The 18,237-nt window shown below is 58.5% G+C and overlaps 4 protein-coding genes across 9 annotated transcripts; 1 reads left to right on the forward strand and 3 right to left on the reverse strand.

The window, feature by feature from the left end:
• Positions 1-1,904: 1,904 nt before the first annotated feature.
• ERFE (erythroferrone) lies at positions 1,905-4,162 on the reverse strand. Of its 2 annotated transcripts, XM_050977966.1 has the most exons (6): positions 3,363-4,162; positions 3,074-3,246; positions 2,873-2,981; positions 2,711-2,801; positions 2,529-2,607; positions 1,905-2,213 (listed from the first exon to the last, which is right to left on the reverse strand). In XM_050977966.1, the coding sequence occupies exons 1-6, from the start codon at positions 3,706-3,708 to the stop codon at positions 2,115-2,117; spliced, it is 897 nt and encodes a 298-aa protein (XP_050833923.1). In that variant the 5' UTR covers positions 3,709-4,162; the 3' UTR covers positions 1,905-2,114. The 2 variants fall into 2 exon arrangements, with proteins under 2 accessions (XP_050833923.1, XP_050833924.1); XM_050977967.1 differs by lacking the exon at positions 3,074-3,246 and having other exon boundaries at positions 2,873-3,037.
• A 121-nt stretch (positions 4,163-4,283) lies between these two features.
• KLHL30 (kelch like family member 30) lies at positions 4,284-8,373 on the reverse strand. 5 transcript variants are annotated; one of them, XM_050977965.1, is made up of 8 exons: positions 8,321-8,373; positions 6,881-7,724; positions 6,631-6,799; positions 6,357-6,443; positions 5,980-6,135; positions 5,697-5,885; positions 5,026-5,171; positions 4,284-4,716 (listed from the first exon to the last, which is right to left on the reverse strand). In XM_050977965.1, exons 2-8 carry the CDS (start codon positions 7,652-7,654, stop codon positions 4,465-4,467), a joined length of 1,773 nt encoding a protein of 590 aa, XP_050833922.1. In that variant the 5' UTR covers positions 7,655-7,724; positions 8,321-8,373; the 3' UTR covers positions 4,284-4,464. The 5 variants fall into 5 exon arrangements, with proteins under 5 accessions (XP_050833922.1, XP_018768704.2, XP_018768705.1 ...); XM_018913159.3 differs by lacking the exon at positions 8,321-8,373 and having other exon boundaries at positions 6,881-6,964; positions 7,046-7,995; XM_018913160.3 differs by lacking the exon at positions 8,321-8,373 and adding an exon at positions 7,863-7,983.
• An 80-nt stretch (positions 8,374-8,453) lies between these two features.
• On the reverse strand, positions 8,454-12,382 carry ESPNL (espin like). The gene is made up of 4 exons (XM_050978149.1): positions 12,084-12,382; positions 10,558-10,610; positions 9,787-10,221; positions 8,454-9,748 (listed from the first exon to the last, which is right to left on the reverse strand). Exons 1-4 carry the CDS (start codon positions 12,380-12,382, stop codon positions 8,511-8,513), a joined length of 2,025 nt encoding a protein of 674 aa, XP_050834106.1. The 3' UTR covers positions 8,454-8,510.
• Positions 12,383-14,569: 2,187 nt separating this feature from the next.
• Positions 14,570-17,153, forward strand: FBXL12 (F-box and leucine rich repeat protein 12). The gene is made up of 3 exons (XM_018913207.3): positions 14,570-14,704; positions 14,781-14,853; positions 15,080-17,153. The coding sequence occupies exons 1-3, from the start codon at positions 14,619-14,621 to the stop codon at positions 15,851-15,853; spliced, it is 933 nt and encodes a 310-aa protein (XP_018768752.1). The 5' UTR covers positions 14,570-14,618; the 3' UTR covers positions 15,854-17,153.
• The last annotated feature ends 1,084 nt before the right edge of the window (positions 17,154-18,237 follow it).

Here is an 18,237-nt window from a genome sequence, read left to right on the forward strand (position 1 = left end):
CATTTGGCTGGGGTGTAGAAAGAGGCATCTGGGAGCATGAGCTCTGCCAGCTGTTTAATGGGACAGTTCTGCTGTCCACATCCTTGAGCTTTGTGCAAGACCCTGGGAGAGTCTGGAGTTACAGGACTCAGACAGGCTGTACCATACAGACTCTGAGGTACTCCAGGCCACCAATCTGGGATGTGGTATGGGCTGTCCTTCACCCTGGAAAGGAAATCTGGTTCTGAACCTGGGCTCTGAGGTTGCCTGCAGCTGAGAGACAAAAGCACCCCTTGCAGAGCAGCAGCATACCTGTCCTGTGCTTCCAGGAGTTTTACCACAAACTTGGTATGGAAAAAGTGGCTGGAGTTTGCTCCTTATGTTCTTTGGAAAAATGTTTTCACCAAATGGACTTGGTGAAAAGGCAGCTGAGCTGCAGACAGGCTCTGTGCTTGTCTGTGCTATCTGAGGAGAAGGCATCTCAGGTTTTGGGTACTAATTAGTGTCTGGTGTCTCATCCTGTCTCAGTGCCTCTACCAGCTGTTGCTGCAGTCAGTGTGCTGTTTTCCAGAGAAAATTTGGCCTAAGACCAAATGACAGAATGAAAGCTAAATGGATTGGGCTACCTAAGCCCTGAAGTTTCCAATTTCCCACCCTGTATGTGAGGGAGGCAGGGAGGGAGGTGGGCTGAGGGGTGTGCATTGTGGTTGCCTCCTTGCTCTGTGAGGCACAGCTTTAGTCCCCGGGGAGGGGGGCAAGGGTGGTGCCTGCTAATTTGTGCAGGGCTGTGAGGCTTCCCTGGCTCCTTTCTGTTTTCTGTATCCCTGAAACTTTGGGATTTGGTCCCAGCTCCTGGGCTGTTGGCTAGAGCACACGGTGGCTGTCCTGTTTGGGACAGGTGGCTTGACCATCTTACTTCTATTTCTGCTCCAGCAGAAGTGAATTACACTTCATGGGCTTAGTCTGAGGGTGCACCCTGACTCTCTGCATCTCCTGCAGAGCACTGAGGAAGGAAGTGGCCCTCTGGCACAGATTTTGGGTAGTGCTGGTCCTCTGCCAGCTTGTTCTGCTCCCAGCCATTCCTGTGTATTTTGATGTAAGTTTGCAGTGCAGGATGAGCTGAGAGGGAATGCCTTTGTTAGCAGCGCACTCTCCTGTTTCTACTCTTGAAAGGCAAATTTGGAGAGCCCAGACAGAGCAGCATGGAGTTGCTTCTGTTTGTGGCAAAATAAACCCTGATGGCAAATTTCAGAAAGGCATCTTCCAGACCCAACAACCCCTACCCATAAACTGCTGCATTAACAGCTCCTTCAGCAGGCTCCTCAAGGAGATGCAGCCCGTGGAGAAGGGCAGGGACATCCCTGGGAGAAGGTGGGGCTGTTAGCTCAGGCTATCTTGCAGTGCTGCTGGCACCACTCACCCAGTTCTGAGTGCTACTGGGAAATCCAACGCTCAGCCTTCCTGGTGCTGCTGCTGCAGCCCTGGCCTGTGCCCTGCTGAGCTCAGGCAGCTATCACAGCCAGAGCAAAGAGCTGGGCTCTATCTGGGCTGCCCACAGCCAGGCCCTGTGCCACAGGCAGGGAGTGCCTGCTCTGGAAAGCCACAGGGCAGGAATTTGCTTTAATCCAACGTGTGGTGTTGTTGGGACTTAGCTTTGATGATTGGTGTGAAGGATGTTGGCTCCTGCCAGCACCCTCTGCTCATTCACTGTAGGGAGCTAAAGCAATGCCTAATCTGGCCTGGGCTGCTGAGGCTAAGTTTGGGCAGGAAAGGGAAGTCCACTAAGGGCAAAAATGGATGTGTGGGGCTTTGTACCAGGCATGGTGGGAGCTGAGCCCTAGGCAGCCATCTGCTGCCACTGTCAGCAGTGTTTTCCAAGACAAACTTCTAGGCCTAGCCTTTAGATAAAAGTGAATGCCTTAAGGTCCTGCTCAGGCTGCTTTATTGCTATCATCATCATCATCATCATCTTCATGATCTTTTGTCCATCTTCAGCACGAGCAGTATTGGACCAGACTGCAGCTCCCTGCATGAGCAAATGGTCTTCCTTAGGTTTGGTGCTGAGCAGGGGATGGTGGCTGGCAGAGGGAAGGGTCTGGCTGCTCCTGGCACAGGTTCAGCGTGGTTCAGCCTCTTCACACTCCCAGCAGAATAGCACTGAAATCGGAGCCACTTTGAATGGTGAGGGGAGAGCCTGCCGTGTTGTCCACAAAAACAGAGGCATACTGCCCAGCCTGTGGGGAGACAGGGGTTAGCAGGGCCAGGACACCTCCCCTGGGAACCAGGCATGGCCTGGCAGAGCCAAGGAGAGAGCTCTCCCTGCACACAGCAACCAAGAGATGAGGAGCTGCCCCTGCCCTTCCTTCTGGGAAAAGGGCAGCACAAAGCCTTTAGGGCAGCCCAGCCACGGTCTGTGCCATGTTGCCCTAGCAGAGCTCTGCCCTGATTGTCTCTGGGGATGGCGGTCACCTGAGCACAGAGCTGGTGCCCAGCCCTGTGGAAGGCACCTTCCTGCCCAGCACTGTCCCAGTGGAGCTGGCCCCACTCACCTGCAGGTAAAGGGTGCCTGTGACAGAGATTGTGAAAAGGTCCCCACTGCTCTCCAGTTGGGATATGCTCTCCAGATGGCTGCAGAAGAGCAAAGGCAGTGGTGGGGGGAGCAGAGCCCTCCTTTCCCAGCGATGCTGGGCTCCTTCCCCCTCTCCCCGGCCCAGTCCTTGCCCTGCCGTACCTGTTGTGCTGGCAGCAGGACTGCACACAGATCAGCACCCGCAGGCGGCTCCCTCGGCATCCCTGCCTCTTTCTCCGCGGCTCCCTGCGCGCTGGGACAGAGCGGGCGGTGAGGCCATCCCAGCCTGCCCCGGCAGGGCCGCGGGGCTGTCGGAGGGCTCACCAATGTGCAGCGTGGTGCTGAAGGTGTAGTATCCTGCAAGGGGGGCTGTGTACTGTCCGCTGGTCAGGTTCAGCCCCGGGCCGCGGTGGAACATCCCCTCCCTCTCAGGCTGGCATAGGGAATGGCTGGAGTTAGAGGAGGAGTCCCGTGCCAGGGCAGGTGCCCCTGCGGACAGGGAAAAGGGGCAGGCTGGGCACTCACAATGTAGAACAGCCCCAGCTCCTGCCACGTCTTCTGCTCCACAGCGATGTCTGCACGCGTTTGGCAATGGAAAGCTGCTTCCACACGACGCTGGGCCACGGCCTGGGCGCTGCCTTTGCTGCTTTCCTCCTCCTTACACCCTTCCCCAGCTGTCCTGCACATCTTTGCCATGCCTGACCCCGAACCCCACCGGAGTCTGACGTTAGGAAGGGAACTTTCACTTTTCCTGGCTCTGCTGCCCAGTCCTGCTGTCCCCACAGCCCCCACCCTGTGTCCCCCACCCCGGTACCTCTGAGCAGGAGCTGCAGCTCCCTCAGCAGCTCCTCGGGCACGGCGGGGGCGGCCGGGCCAGCCCCGGTCCCGCCGGCCTGCGCGGCACCCGCGGTTGTTTTTCCCGGAGAGCCGAGGCCCGATAGTGCCGTGAGAGCCCCGGAGCCGCCGCGGCCCCGATCGCCGCTGCCCCTCCCGGGGCTCCCGGCCAGCAGCATCCACGCCTGCCGGGGGTCCACGCGGGCCGCCCCGGGGTCCCCGCGTCCCGGGGCCAGCGGCTGCTCCCGGGCTGCCCTCGGCGGTTCGGTGCCGGTGCCGGTGCCGGCGGCGTAGAGGAGCGCCAGGCACAGCTCCAGCAGCCGCATCCCGCCGCCGCTACCGGAGGGCGGCCCCGGCCCCGCCTCGGGCCCGCCTCGCCGCTGGGCTCTGCCTTCGGGGCCTCCCCGCCGGGAAAAGCTCCCACGGGCCGAGCGGAGCAGCGCCGGGAGCGGGAGGTGCCCACCCCGGCCCGGGGCTCCTCAGCGCCGCGTGCTTGTAACGCTTCCAAAGCACCGAACAAGCGGATGGGAAACAGCTGAGCCGTCCAGCGGTGCTGGCTGTGGGCCCAGCCGGCGGGGAAGCCTCATCTTGTGCTCGCCCATCTCTCTGCCACCGGTACCGCCAGAGACAGGAGGGGGGCTGGGACAGGAGTCACCGCACCAGCGGGGGCTCACCTCGGTGCCAGCTGCTTCACCATGGCCATGGATCACTTCCCTGGGGTGCATGCTGCGTATCCCAGGAGAGAAACCAGGATTATGCACAAGCAGCAATGTCAGGCTTTGATGGGCTGAACCACACTTTGGGAGGACTTGAAATACCCTAAAATATTTAGGGTTTGGGGGTGAGGGGGGGGCGAGAAATGCAGTTCTAAAAAACCACAAACCCACAAATGAAAAGAAGAGAGCATTAACCAAAGCGTGTTTATAAGGAAAAGCCTTTCCCTGCAGTGGTGGGAGAGAACATGCTCCTGGTGCCCCAGCCAGCCTGGCACAGGGCTTTCCACCTCCCACTCACCAGTCTGAACAGGAGCAGAAAAAAGGGGAGCATGCCTGCATTGGATGACAAGCATCACTGAGGCTCTCCTACCACCCATGGTCACCCTGGAAAGGTTCTGTCCATTTGGAGGTGTCCATGAAGATGGAGGAGGAGCTATGGAAAAGCCAGAGGGAGGGCAGGGAGCCCTCGCGTGTCCAGAGGTCCTTGGAGCAGTCGTACACCTCCATTTCTACCCGGTAGTCCCCATCCATGCCCTTCCAGTGGCCACCGGTGACAAAGAGCCGGTCACCCAGTGCCACCATCCCACCGTTCTCATGCAGGGTGTGTAGGAGCTGCACCTGTGTGAGGGACAAGGTGAGATGTGCAGGGACTCCTTGGTGACCTCCTATTCCCACCACAGAGGACAGTGACCCACCAGATGTGTCTCCCTATCCCATTTTTTCTTTCTGTGGGGTTTGGGGGTCTCTGGTGCCTCGTGCATGTGTGATGGGGAGCAGGGGAGGAAGGATCCTCAGCTCTGCAGGTGTTAATAGAACCAAGGGATGAGTGGGTAGGAGGGAGAGGGGGTGCTGGCACTGAGGGGAAGCAGCTGGGAACACCATCCCCATATCCCTGGGAGACCGATCGTGCCTGGTCCCACATCCCACCTTCTGCCAGATGTTGGCCTCTGGGTTGTACACGTGGACCTTCTTGGTGTTATCCCCGATGAGATAGATGAGCCCGCGCAGAGTGGCACAGCGTGGGGCTGAGAGGTACTTGGGGATGAAGGGAGATGTGATCACACTCCACAGATCTGCAAAGAGCAGTCATTAGCAGTGCACCCCACCCTCAGCTCTCCATGCAGCTGCCAGTTGCTGAAAAAAGCACGGCTATTTCAGGGGGAATTTGAAAGGGAGGAGGCAGACCAGACAGGCAGACAGGCACTGCAGTCCCCATCCTAGTCAAGGGTCTTGCATAAAAAATAGTGTGGGGTGGGGAGATGGTTTGTAGTGGTGCTGTGGGATGGCAAAGGGTCTACTTGAGGAGGTGGCATTGTCACAGGGTGTTAGTTTCATTCCAAGGCAGGCAGCCTGCCCCATCCCAATGCCTCAGAGATGCCACTCCTCTGCAGCTCAGCTCTGGGCTGTGTCAGACATCTGTGACTCAGGTCCATGCTGCTAACAGCTCCACCAGAGCCATCACCATACCGTGCCAGCACCTGCTCACATCCCACAGGACCGTGCCTGGCAGTCCAGGGATGTCACCTGCCTAGGGGTCCCCCTCAGTCCCTGTCCCAGGGACAGCACTGGTGAGGTGTGGCAGCGGGGTCAGCTCTCACCTTGAACGGGGTTGTAGCACTGCAGAGTGAGCGCGTTGTACTTGACGGCGCAGGAACCCACCAGGTAGAGTTTGCCCAGGCAGCTGGCAGCGGCAAAATTGCTCACATACTTGAGGGCTGGGCTGATGGCACACCAGCTCTTGTTGTACGGGTCGTAGCGCTCCACCTCCACCACGTCCACTGTTGTCCCTGCAGGGTGACAGGACACTGCAGCCACCCTGTTGCTCTGAGGCACCCATGGCACCCCACCCCAGCAGCACCCCCGGGGTCTTTGCAGCCTTACCCCCGATCACATAGATCTCGCCGTTGAGGACAGCGCTGGTGTGGTTTGTGCGGGCTCTCAGCATGGAAGCGATGGGCTGCCAGACCCCATCCCTGGGGCAGAAGCACCAGGCCTGTGTCGTTGACCACGTGTCATTCTGGGACCCCCGGGAGCCACCTAGAGAGAGACAGGGCAGGTGGGCCACCCTCTCCAAGTGCAGCTGTCCCTGGATATTCCTTGCCCGTGGCCAGATTTGCCCAAGCAGAGAGTAAGGAGAGGATTTTGCTCAGAGAGGAGCCTCGGGACCCACACCAGTGCCTCATGCTCATATCATTGTCCCCTGTCCCCCATCCCTGCTCCTTGAAGCCCCACCTTGCACCAGCAGCCCTGGCACTGACCTGTGACGTACACATCGTTGTTCAGAGCCACCAGGGAAAAGCCCCACTTGTTGTAATCAGGGAAGTCGGGCAGAGCCATCCATCGCCCTGAAACCCAGCAGAGCCAATGAACCCCACAGCCAGCAATAGCACTTTTTAAGCCATCCCTGTTTCAAGTCCATCCCAACCCAACCAGTGTCTCTCTAAACTGACACTGATTTGGCAAGAGGTGGCTTTGGGGTAGACAGAGGGTTAATTAACATGGAGGGAGCTGCAGGAAGTGGGGGGCACTTACTGCTTTTGGGGTTGTAGAAGGCAAAGTTCCTGGTAGCAGATGGCATTTCCAGCCCCCTCTCCTCATCCTCACCATCCTCCAGCACACGGCCACCAACCACCACCAGCACCTCCTCTAGCTTCTGTGGTGGGGTTGGGGGGTTCTTCAGGGCACCGGTGCCACTCTGTCCCTGATGAAGAGGCCAGGACAGGACTGTGAGGCTCCTCCTTCCCCGCTCAGGAAGTGGCATTTAGGGGAAGGGGGTACCCACCATGGTGCGGGAGCGGGCGACGAGGGCCTTGCTGGCATCTGAGTCACGAACAAGAGGCTCAGTGGCAAGGAGGTTCTGCAGGTACTGGTCAGGCAACGAGACAAGGTGGGTCAGCTCCAGCAGCTCCGGCAGGAACTGGGCTCGGGATCCCGGGTCGTGGCGTACCCAGCGCAGCACAGCCTCAACCAGGCTCCGCTCCTCCTGCACCTGCAGCTGGTCATTGGAGAGGTAGACAGCCAGCCTCTCCTTGGAGAGCTGGAGGAACTCCTCCTGAAGAGAGACGGCTTCAAAGTTCTCCTGCAAGAAAGACCAGGCCTTGGAGGAGACCTCAGGGCAGCCGTGGCTCTCACCAAACTCACAGATACCTAGGCAGTTGGTGGCATCCATCTGCTGCCGGAGGTAGCGGCTGCAGACCTTCTGGATGGCAGGGAAGTGGAGCTGGCTGGAGGTCCTCATCAGCCCCTCCACGTTGCCCTGGTTGATGGTGACCTTTCCCGTGTAGGCAAAATCAAGCAGCATCTCCAGCGCACTGGGATCTACTTCCTTTAGCTCCACGCGTGCTGCGATGCTCTCAGCAAAGTCACCGGAGAACATGGCATAGAAGTAGTGGCTGCAGAGGGCCAGGATGCCTCGGTGGCAGGGAAACTCCCGCCCGCCCGCCACCAGCGTCACGTCAGCCAGTTTGGGGTTGGTGCGGAACTGCTGCAGCCCCTCCAGCACGCCCTGGGCGTGCGAAGGCAGGCAGAAATCAAAGTCGTCCATGTTCCTCACCATGGTGCCGGAGATGGCCAGGGGGCCTGGCAGGCGGGCAGTGCCCGAGCAGCGGGAGGCGAGGGTGTCCCTGCTAGGAAAAGGCGACGGTGTCTCCCTCTCGCCCTGCCGCGACATCCTCCCGCCTTCCCAGTGCCCGAGTCACTGACAGCAGCGGCGGCACAAGGGCTTCCCACACCCCCCTCCCACGGAGGCCGCGTTTTCTCCTCACCACGCCGCAGCTGCCCTGCCGGGGCGGCGACCAGCCTTTTGGGGACGGTTCTCGGGGTGATTTGAGCCCTCTCGGCGCGGTCGCTCCCGCTCTCACCAGTGCTCCCCAGCCCGGCCGGCCCGCGGGAGGGAAGGGACCGCGGTCCCGGCGCTGGGCAGGGACACGCCGCATGACACGGGATCAGCCGGGACGAGGGGCACTCGCTATTTTTAGGCGGCACCTGGACACTGCTCCCTGCTCTTAAAGGCACCGCACGGGCTCGCCGCTCATCCTCGGTCGCTGCCTTTAGGACAGCCTCTCCCTCGCGAAGGGGTTGGCTGCGCACCGAGCCTGGAGGGACGGGCTCCCACAGCACCCTCCCTGCACCCCATCGGCAGCAGGGGGTCCCCGCGATGCCCCCTCCTCGCTCCTCCGGCTCTCACTGCCGGTGCCGCTATAAATATAGGTCTTTATCTCACCCCGCGGCAGCCGTAAACACGCAGCGGCAGCCGAGGCCTGAAACACCCGCCCGGGGAGAGGGGGAGCTGGGCTGCTGAAGCGGCCCGCCCAGCTTAGCAGCTTTCTTCACCGCCCCGGAAAGCCTCGCTCAGCTGGGACAGAACCGAGAAGGTTTTTATTGCAGCCCGCGGCCTCCGGAGCCCCTCGGCATCACTCCTCCAGGCTGAAGATCTCGGCCTCCTTCTCCTTCCAAAAGGCGAAGCTGCGATCGATGTAGCGACAAATCTCGTCCCCCTCCTCCGCGGGCTGGCCCGGCCGCTGGGCCGGGCTGTGCAAAGTCCCGAAGTACCGTGCCTTGATGTCGTCGAAGCTGTCGCTCCAGCCGCGCCGCCCGGCCGCGATCTCGTCGATGACGGCGCGATGGAAGGCCCGCACTGCCCGCCAGCCGTGCCGGCCCAGCTGCTCAAACACCTCGAAACAGAGCAGGTGGCGGCCTCGGCGCTCCTCGGCGGACAGGTCCTGCTCCAAGATGCGGAAATAGCCCAGCATGAACAGCTCCAGCGACAGGCTCTCGTACTCGGCCGGGCCGCCCCCCGCCGCCGACACGAACTGCTCCGGGGAGAGCAGGGTGCGGGCGGGGGGCGGCGGGGGGGGGCGGCGGGAGGCGGCGTCCCGCCAGCCGCTCAGCAGCTTCTGGATGGCCGCTCTCTGCCGGGCCAGGCGGGCCGCAGCCCGGGCCCCGCTCCCCGCTGTCTCCCGAGGGTCCTCGGCGGCGGGTCGTAAGGGCGCGTACGCGGAGCGTCTCCAGTGGCTCAGGAAGAGCATTACGATCCGTTCCTTCCTCAAGCTGCCCCACTCTGGCCCCGGCCGCTTCCCCTGCCGCGGGGAGCCGCCGTCGGAAAACGCCTCCTCGCAGCTGATGCCTGAGTCGCTGGCCGCCTCCGCCTCGCCGGCCCCGGCGGGCGCGCTCCCCGCGGCCCCCCAGGCGGGCTCGAAGGCGCCGCGCAGGCTGCGGACACAAACTCCGCACTGCCGGATCTCCCGCTGTGCCAGGCTGCCCCCTGGCTCCCGGGGGTGCCCGCCGGCCACAGGGAGAGCGCAGGTAGCGGCGGGCGCGGCGACGGCACCGCGGGGACCCTGCAGCCCCTCGGCGTTGCCCAGCAGCGCGGCCAGGCTGTTGACGGCGCCGGCCAGGCGGCCGCACCAGAGGGGCAGGGGCAGCCCCGGAGCAGGCGGGGGGCTGCGGACGGAGATGCTGAGCAGCGGGGCGGGCAAGAGGGCGCGTAGCTCCCGCACCAGGCGCCGCAGCTCGCCCTGGTACACCTCGCCACGCCGCCGCAGCCGCAGGCTCTCCACTGCCATCTCCAACTGATGCAGGTCTGCCTCGGTCAGCAGCTCCCCGAACGGGCCCAGCACGGCTTGGTGGGAGGGCGAGAAGCTCCAGGAGCCTGCATCCTGCGGAGAGAGGCGGTCAGCGACTTCCGACAGCCCGCGCCCCTCCCTGCTCCCCGTGCCCCTCGTACCTGCCCTCCCGCCGGGTCCTCGTCCGCCAGTCGGGCCCGCAGCCGCCGCACCATCACTTGCCGCTTCCACTCGGGGATGAGCCGGCCCCGCTCATCGTGCGTGGGCACCAGGGATTCCGCGTCTATCTCCGCGGGGTCCGGCCTGGGGGACCCCGCCGGCCCAGGCGCCCCGTCCTGTGCGGACAGAGTCATGGGGGGCTCGAAGGGGTACGGCAGCCGAGGGAGCGAGCCGGGGGCCGCGGGCCGAGCCAGCGACCTACCGAGTGGGCGAGGAAAGGCGCCGGGATCCTGGCCCGCTGCGAGGGCTTTCGGAGCTTCAGCTCCGCCGGCACCGACCTGCCGGGCTCCATCCCCTGCCGGGCCGGGCGGCTGCTGGGGGCAGAGGCGCGGGCCTCCTCCTGGGGGAGGGCAGCAAGGGGAGGTGGGCCCCAACACCTCCAGGGCCCCCCCAGCTGAGGGGTGACCCGACACATCACCCCGGACCTTAGGGAGAACCCTCCTCGCGGGACAGCCATGGGGGATCTGATTCCTTCAGAGGACAGGACGGAGCTGAGGAATCCCCTGCTGCCCGCTATCCCCCTGCAGCCAAGGACCGAGCCCGGGGCTGCCTCATGGCCGCCATCCCTTCTCCGGGCATCTCATGCCCCCAGCCCGTCCTCCCGCTCCCTGTGGTGACAGACTGGCGTTCCTCGGGGATGGGGGTGCCCATTCCCCCAGCCCCAGTGGGGTCTTACCTGCTGCGGGGGGGCTGAGCTGGCTGCTGAAGGGGGTCGGGTCCTGTCGTGCCCTGCTCAGGGGACACCCAGAGGTGGTGTGGCTGCACCCCCAAAGTCCCTGTGTGGGGAGCAATGAGCAATATGGGGCAGGATGGAGTGGTCAGGCAGCCCTGCAGTGCTGGGGCAGGGCACAGAGGCATTGAGATTGTGTTAATATTTGATGGGGCATCGAGTGGCAGCACCAGGGCTCAGTGGGTGGAACTGGCGCCGTTCCTGGAGATAGTGGCTTGGTGACTTGGCTCCAAGCCTTGTCCTCCTCTTGGGGCCAATGGAGAATGGCCGAGGCTGGTCATGGCCCCAGGCCAGGTGCTGGGGACAAAGGAAACATCTTGCACAGGGGCACTGAGGGCAGGTTCTGGCAGCGGGGGATGTTCAGCAGAGGGTTCTGCTGCGCTGCTGCCTGGGCATCGGTTACTGGCATTCAGCCACATTTGTGTTCTTTCCCTCCACCACCATCCATTATATATGGCTAGGATGGACACGCAGGGCTCACTTACATGTGAGAAATTCAATCGAGGGGCTGGAATAAAATTAAGAAGCAGCAGATCTAAGCCTATAAACACCGATTAGCTGGCAAGGATCCATTACAGTGTCAGCCTCTCAAGCTTCCCTGGCTCCAGTGCAGGCTGACACCCAGCTCTCACAGGGAGGATAAGCTTATGCTGTCCAGCAGTAGAGCCACAGCTCGAGTGCAGGTTATGCTTTGCTGTAGGAGGGGGGAATGTGCTAAAAGCCCTTTGGCAGAGGATTGTGCCAGAGCCGTCTCCGCCAGCCTGGAGAGCATCTCCCAGGATTTCAGCTTTCCACAGTGCAAGGGTATGCAGGAGCGTGAAAGGAGAGGAGGTTCTGCCCTAGAACCTCTGCCTCTTTTCTCACCCTGTTCCTCAGGAAAGCATGCACTGGGCCCTTTGGGATCTGCTCGAAGAGTCTCAGGGGACTTCCCTTTCCCTTTCCCTTTCCCTTTCCCTTTCCCAGCTGCACACCCTGAAGGATGAGCAAAGCAGCACAGAAACAACCAAGGATGGCCTCTCTCCCATTCCATCAACCACATTCACCCCTCTCTACCAGTTCTTCAGCCTTATCACACCCTCTGCCCAAGTTCCCACAGCCGTATCCTTGCCTATCCCACAGCTCCCACTCCCCCAGTCCTGCAGTAATGAGCAAAGGAGCAGAAGAAACCAGGCGAGGCCCTTCTCAGCATCCTGGTTTTCATTTCAGAGGGGCCATGGAGGATCCACATCAAATGGGTTCAAGGGGAGGAGGTGCACGTGGTCCCGAGGCCAGCTCTTCTCTCCCGCTCCCTCGGTGGCCACGATGGACCTTCCTGCCCTGGCCCGTTTCTGTCCAGCTCCTCCGACACTCTCTGGGCACGCTGCTGGAGCCCGGGGGGGCTCGGTGCCCTGTCCCCATCGGAGAATGTCCAGTGCTGGCCACCTCCAGGAGCTGCCTACTCCTGTTGCTGCTGCTGCTGCTGCTGCTGTTGCTGCTGCTGCTGCCGCTGCCGCCAGCGCACCACGAAGGGATGGAGGCGGCGGCGGGGGCGACGCGGGGCCACCCCGGCACGGTTGTCCTGCCCCTGCAGCAGGCGGATGCCCCCAATGGGCCCTTGGCAGGTCGGGCAGGTGGCAGCGGCGTCGGGGGCAGCCTGGGGCTGGATGCAGGCGTGGCAGAACACGTGTCCGCAGGGCTCCACGGCAGCAGCGGGGCTCTGCAGGAAATCCACGCAGATGCGGCAGACCCGGACGGCTCGTGGCGCTGCTGGCTCCTGCCTGACCTCTGCCATTGCTGCTCCCGGACTTGACTTCTCTCAGCCGCTGGCAGGACTCAAAGGCTTGGCTTGCACTTGAGGCACTCAGAGGCTCCTCAGCCTCTCGTGGCACTCGGAGGCTCCTCAGTCACTGCTGTCATCCAGAGGTTCCTCGGTCTCTGGCAGCACTCAGAAGCTCCTCGGCTGCTGTGGGTCACAGCCTGAGTGCTCTGGCACTGCCCAGCACTGGTGTTTATAGTTACCCCCTGCAGGTGAGTGATCCTGACTCTGGTGACATCACAGGGTTCTGAGGGGCACAGCCAGGAGCTCCCCCATCCACAGAGACAGATCCTGTGGCACAAAGCTCACCTGGCAGTGGGCTGCACACCTCAGGGTTTGCCCAGATCCCTGCCAGGCGGTCCCTGCTGGGCTGGGGCTGTGCCAGTCACACCCACCACAGGACCTGCTCTGCAGAGCTGCTCTCCATGGCGTGTGCTGGGGCCTGGGGCTGCATCTCCCCAGCAGGAGGACTCTGCTCGGCCCTTGGTTGAACTTCAGGAGGTTCCATCAGCCCATTTCTCCAGCTTGTTGAGGTCCCTGAGGCTGCAGCATCATCTCCTGGTGTCTCAGCCATTCTATAGACAACTAGGACTAATTTTCTTGGTTTGGTTTCTAAACCTTATATTTCATATCTTTGATATCTCAAAAGCAGTGGAAATCCAGGGAATGAGGACTTGAGGATGTCCCATTTCTATACTTTGCAAAACTTAGTGTTTCATGTCTAACTGATCCTGTGGGGCAGCCAGTGGGAGAGTGATGAAATGTGGGAGCCTCCCCAAGGACTGTGTCCTTGCGGAAGCACTGCTGCTGAAATCACAGAGCCATGCTTAGTTGAGAGCCTAAAGTAAGAGGGACTGAGAAAAGCTTTCTATTTCTGTTACTAAGGGTGCTCAGGGAGCAGATTTCTCCTCTCAGCTGGAGAGCCCACGGAGCATTAAAGGAGGCCAGGAGGAATCAGTCAGTGAACACCCCAGGAAGAGAAGGAATGACCCCACACACCCCATACCAGGGCACTGGCTGCAGACCCAGCCCTGCTGGGTGGGCCCCATTCTTTGCCAAAGGCTGTATGTGAGCAGGAGCTCAAAGTCCCATGAAAATCAGGGAGCAGAAGGGCATTGCTGCTACATTTCTGCTGCAGTGCCCAGCCAAAAAGCTGCAGAAATGGAGCTGTTGGGTATTTAATGTTGTCACCTTCCTATTTCTCCCTGGAGAACAAGACACAGCAATCATTCTGCTATTGAAAATTTGAGTATAAAACATTTGAAGGGAAGAAAATGTGGCAGAGCTGTAAATCCTGTAAATCCTGATCCTGAGTTCTAAGGAAATATAGACTATATAACTACTATTAGTTACATAGACTATATAACTTACACCAAAGTAACAAAGTGCTTATATAACTTAAGGTTTAAGATATCAATTTAAGCTGATATATCTATATAATCTGGTACCAATACAACCTAAATAGTGACTTTTCATATATCTAAATAACCTGATACCTACCTAACCTGAATCATAGCTTTTTATAGCTATATAACCCGAATCATAACTTTTATACCTAATAACCTGACATAAATAACTTTTTATACAATGTAATGGCTGATATATGGTTAACTAGTTGCTTAATGCTGAATAAAAAAGAAAAAAAACCTCGCCAGGTGGATAGCTTTAGAAATAGGTAAGTATAGTACTAATGAAAAACAGTAATGATATATATAATACTAATGAAAAATAGTACTAGTACTAAAGATAAATAAATAAACACCTGCCTGCTGAGCATTCAGAGAGGAAATTATGTGAGCCGGTGCCATGTGAACATTAGAAGGGTGTTAGAAACAACATGTCAGGGAGAGTGACTGGGCCAGGAGTGGTCAGTGCTAAGCCACTTCTCCTCCAAGAGACACCAAGAAGGGCAGTACCGGGAAAGAAGAGGCACCGGGGGTAGGGTGGTGGGGGGTAACCGGACAAGAGGCACTGAGCAGGGGACACGGGAACAAGAGGCACCGTAGGACGGGCGAGACTGGACGAGACACCGGGGCTGAACGCGGAGGAGCGGGGAGGCACCCGGAGGGGGCTGTCGGTAAGGAAGGGAGTTAAACAGGGAGGTCCCGAGCCCAGCGGAGCTGCCGGGGCCTAGCGGTAGCTCCGAGGCCGCGCCCTGGCCGTGCCGCCGGGGCGGGCCGGGGCTGAGGGGTTTGTTGTAGTAACGGCCGCGATGGCGGCGCGGCCGCCTCTGCCCGACTCGGTGCTGGTGCAGGTCTTGGCGCTGCTGCCGCTGCGGGACCGGCTGCGAGCGGCCAGGTAGGGTCTCCCCGGGCGGGAGCGGCCGCCTGCCGCTTCCCCGGCGCGGCGCTGACGGCCGATCGCCTCCCCGCAGGGTGTGCCGGCGGTGGCAGCAGCTGGCGCAGGACCGAGCGGTCTGGACACATGTGGATTTGAGCCCTCACCGGGTACGGGCCGCCCGTCCGCACCGCGGGCCGGGGGCGGAGAGAGTTCCGCTGTGGGCGGGAGGGATGGTGGGAGGCGACATCACCCCGCCGTGCACAGAGATTGAGACTGGGGGGCTGAGATCTCCCCGCTGCGGGCAGAAGCTGAGGGGACGGGAGGGAACCGCCCCACTGCGGCAGGGGTCCCCTTCCCCACGCCGTCCCTGGAACCGGGCCCTTTCACCCCCAGATCACCCGCCGCACGCTGTGGCACCTGGTGCGGCACCGCCTCCCCGACAGCCTGTGCACGCTGCGGATGCGGGGCGTGCCTCGCTCCGGCGGCAAGCAGCGGCTCCTCTCACCGGCACTGCTGGCTGCCCTTCGGAAGCGCTGCCCCCAGCTCCATCGGCTGTGCCTGACCGAGACTGACCTCCGCCATATCCCGTACGAGAGCATGCCCGCCTCTGTCACCACCCTGGAGCTGAGCCTCTGCGACATCCCCGATGCCTGGTTCTGCGTCTCCCCTTCGGTGCCACCGCCACAGGTACAACACCTCGCTATCCACAGCATTCCCACCTTTTCTGACCATCATCTTCTTGACATTTCCTCCCAGAACCACTTGAAGACGCTGAGCCTTTGTGGCACCTACCGCGTCACTGATATGGGGATCCAAGCGGCAGCTCCGCACCTGCAAGAGCTTGAGCGTCTGATTCTACGGCACTGCATCATCGGTGATGCTGCCATGGTATTCATCGGGCGCCACATGAAGCAGCTCCGCTACCTGGAAATCAGCAATGCCTACTTCCTGACAAACAGGGGGCTGGTTGCTATTGTCACACTGGAGCACCTGGAGACCCTGTGCCTTGACCTCTACGATTTGGTCTCCCTTGGTACTGTTATCGCTCTGTTGCAAGTACTGCCTCGCCTGAACCACCTCAAATTAGGTGGAACTTGCTTTGAAGATGAACTCCTCGGTAAAATTCAGGAGAATTTTCCACATTGCACCATATCTCACACTCTGTGACCACCTGAAGTTCTATTCCTTCCTTAGTACACCTGAAGTGCTCCTTTTTTTGGAAAAGCATGTTTTCCTGTAGCTTTGGGACAGAATTCCCATTGGCCTTAAAATGTTATGTTTTTTCACATAAATATGTTAAAGAGCTTTTCAGCTTGTAATGTAAATAAGTTTTTTAACAAGCTTTTGGTAGGATTCCCCCCTCCTTGTTTTCCACAGAGCAAAGGAATAGGAAAGCTGGGAAGCACACCCAGCCTTTGGGAACCCCACTGACCAAAACCTGGCTGGGGTGACAACAAGTTTAAGCTCTGTCTGCTCCTCTTTCTCCTCTGCAGAGCATTCAAGGAGTGAAGTGAAGCACCCTTCTGTCACAGAAAAAACAGACCTGGCAGCCAAAACCTCACAATTACCAATTCCTTCTCCTTTCCTTCAAATTCAGATCTCCAAGTCACTTGTCAGACTGGTCATGAGGATTCCTGAACACCTGGTCCCAAGGGCCAGACATTCCCTTTGCCCCCAGGCATTGCTGGGGCTGCTGTTACCTCTGGGTTTTGCTGGAAACATCCAGATTTTCTCATCACCATTTATTGTCTGTGTTCACCTCCTCTTCCTCCCCCATCCCCCAATATCCTAACACCAGATAGCCACCTCAATGTTATGTTGTTATTCTTAATTTTTAGTCGATATTTTTAGTCAAATATTGTATTTATTTAGAAAAACTTTCAAGCTTTTAACTTTCATTTGAATCCTTGTTTTTAGGACTTGGTTTGTTTTTTTTTTTAACCTTATTCAGCATCTCTCCTGCCCCTTAGGCCAGCCTTCCTTGTGAAAAGAGTATCCCACAGGAAACAGAGCAGGACAACTAATGCCTCAGGCGAGCCTTTTCTGCCCTGTTTTCATCCCAAACACCCCCTGCCCTCCATTCAGCTGCAGCACGTGCAATAAACCTTTGAGTTTCAGACAGTCCTGGATGGCAGTGACCCTCCCTGTGGTGAAATTCTCATTGGTGTCAGGTGGCCAGTCTCTGGGATGGGGAGGGACAGTACACCAGGAAAAGGGAAAATCAAGAATCGTAAAAATCCATCAGTCAGTCAAGGCACAGTGAGAGGCAGCAAGAACCTCAATGTTCTCCTGATCTTTACAATCCTGATGGCACAACAACAGTCACAACATGCCAGTTTTCCATTCACTAACTGCTAAACAGGGAACAGCAATTACAAACTGATAAGGTGCAAAGTGGAGTGGTTTAGGTTTGGAAGCAGGAGGGGAGCTGTAAATATTGGATTTCTATGGGCAAATTAGGGGAATAAACAACAGAAAAGTCTTTAATCAACAGTTCTGGTACTGCTCATCCTCCCCACATACCTGCTTGAAGTTCTTTGGAAGACCATTCTTGACCTTTAATTCTTCAGATTCCCAAACTCAAGGAGTTTCTACTCAGTTCGTCTCCATTTCATCTTTTGCTGACTTGAGCGTTTCTTCCCCCAGCCCCACCTTCTCGGTGTCCATATACACATCATTACATCAGAGCCCAAATTCTTTTAAAAACACATAATAAATGTCCAAGGCAAAGCCAGGACACAAAACTGGTCTTAACATCCTAAGAGCAGCAGCAGTTCACAGCCCTCAAAGTGAGTAGAAAACTCAGAGAAACCATAAAATTTGGCGTTATCAATCATTGCACTGAGTGACCACTGCTCCTTTGCCTCTTCACACACCAGCTTACATACATGAACCATGACTTCATACATGTGCATATTTAATATTCATACCCAGGGGGTTTTATCAGATCCAAATCCATTTTATTTTCTCAGCTAAGTGCATCTACTTGTGCCTTCTGTTTGGCTCCTGACTCTGAGAGCCTGAAGGATGCCAACGGTACACAGAGCTGAGGAGGAAAGTGCTGACTGACAGCAGGGTGTGTGGGTGCACTGGCAGTTCTGACCAGCAGCAGCTTTCTCAGCTGGCACTTTTGTGAGCTACACTTTTGCCCGTGGTTTTCAAGTTTGTAGCCAGATTCCAGGAGAGAGAAAAAAATTATTAGCACAGAGGAGTTGGCTTTGAGTGTGGTGCAAATAGGAGTTTGTTCTTGGAAGGGGAAGGTCAGTGAAATCTTTCTGTCCTGACACAGATTATTTGAGAGCAGTGAGGTTTTGAACTTGGATCTGCATTTCGGGTGGTTTAGAGGTAGAAAAGGTGAATTTCCTTCTTTTGCAAGTACACACCGCCATCGTGTGGTGTGTTTTATGAGCGCTGACAGCGCCCAGGTAAAACTCACGCCCTCTCTGTCCTGGCACTTTTAGTGTGGGAGCAGCTGGTGTAGGGGTTCTGTTGGGGATCCTGAATCTTCGAGACTGAAAGAATGTCATCCTGCATATAGCTGGGAAGGAATC

The sequence above is a fragment of the Serinus canaria genome, chromosome 9 (assembly GCF_022539315.1).
Source record: "Serinus canaria isolate serCan28SL12 chromosome 9, serCan2020, whole genome shotgun sequence".
Classification (NCBI taxonomy): domain Eukaryota; kingdom Metazoa; phylum Chordata; class Aves; order Passeriformes; family Fringillidae; genus Serinus; species Serinus canaria.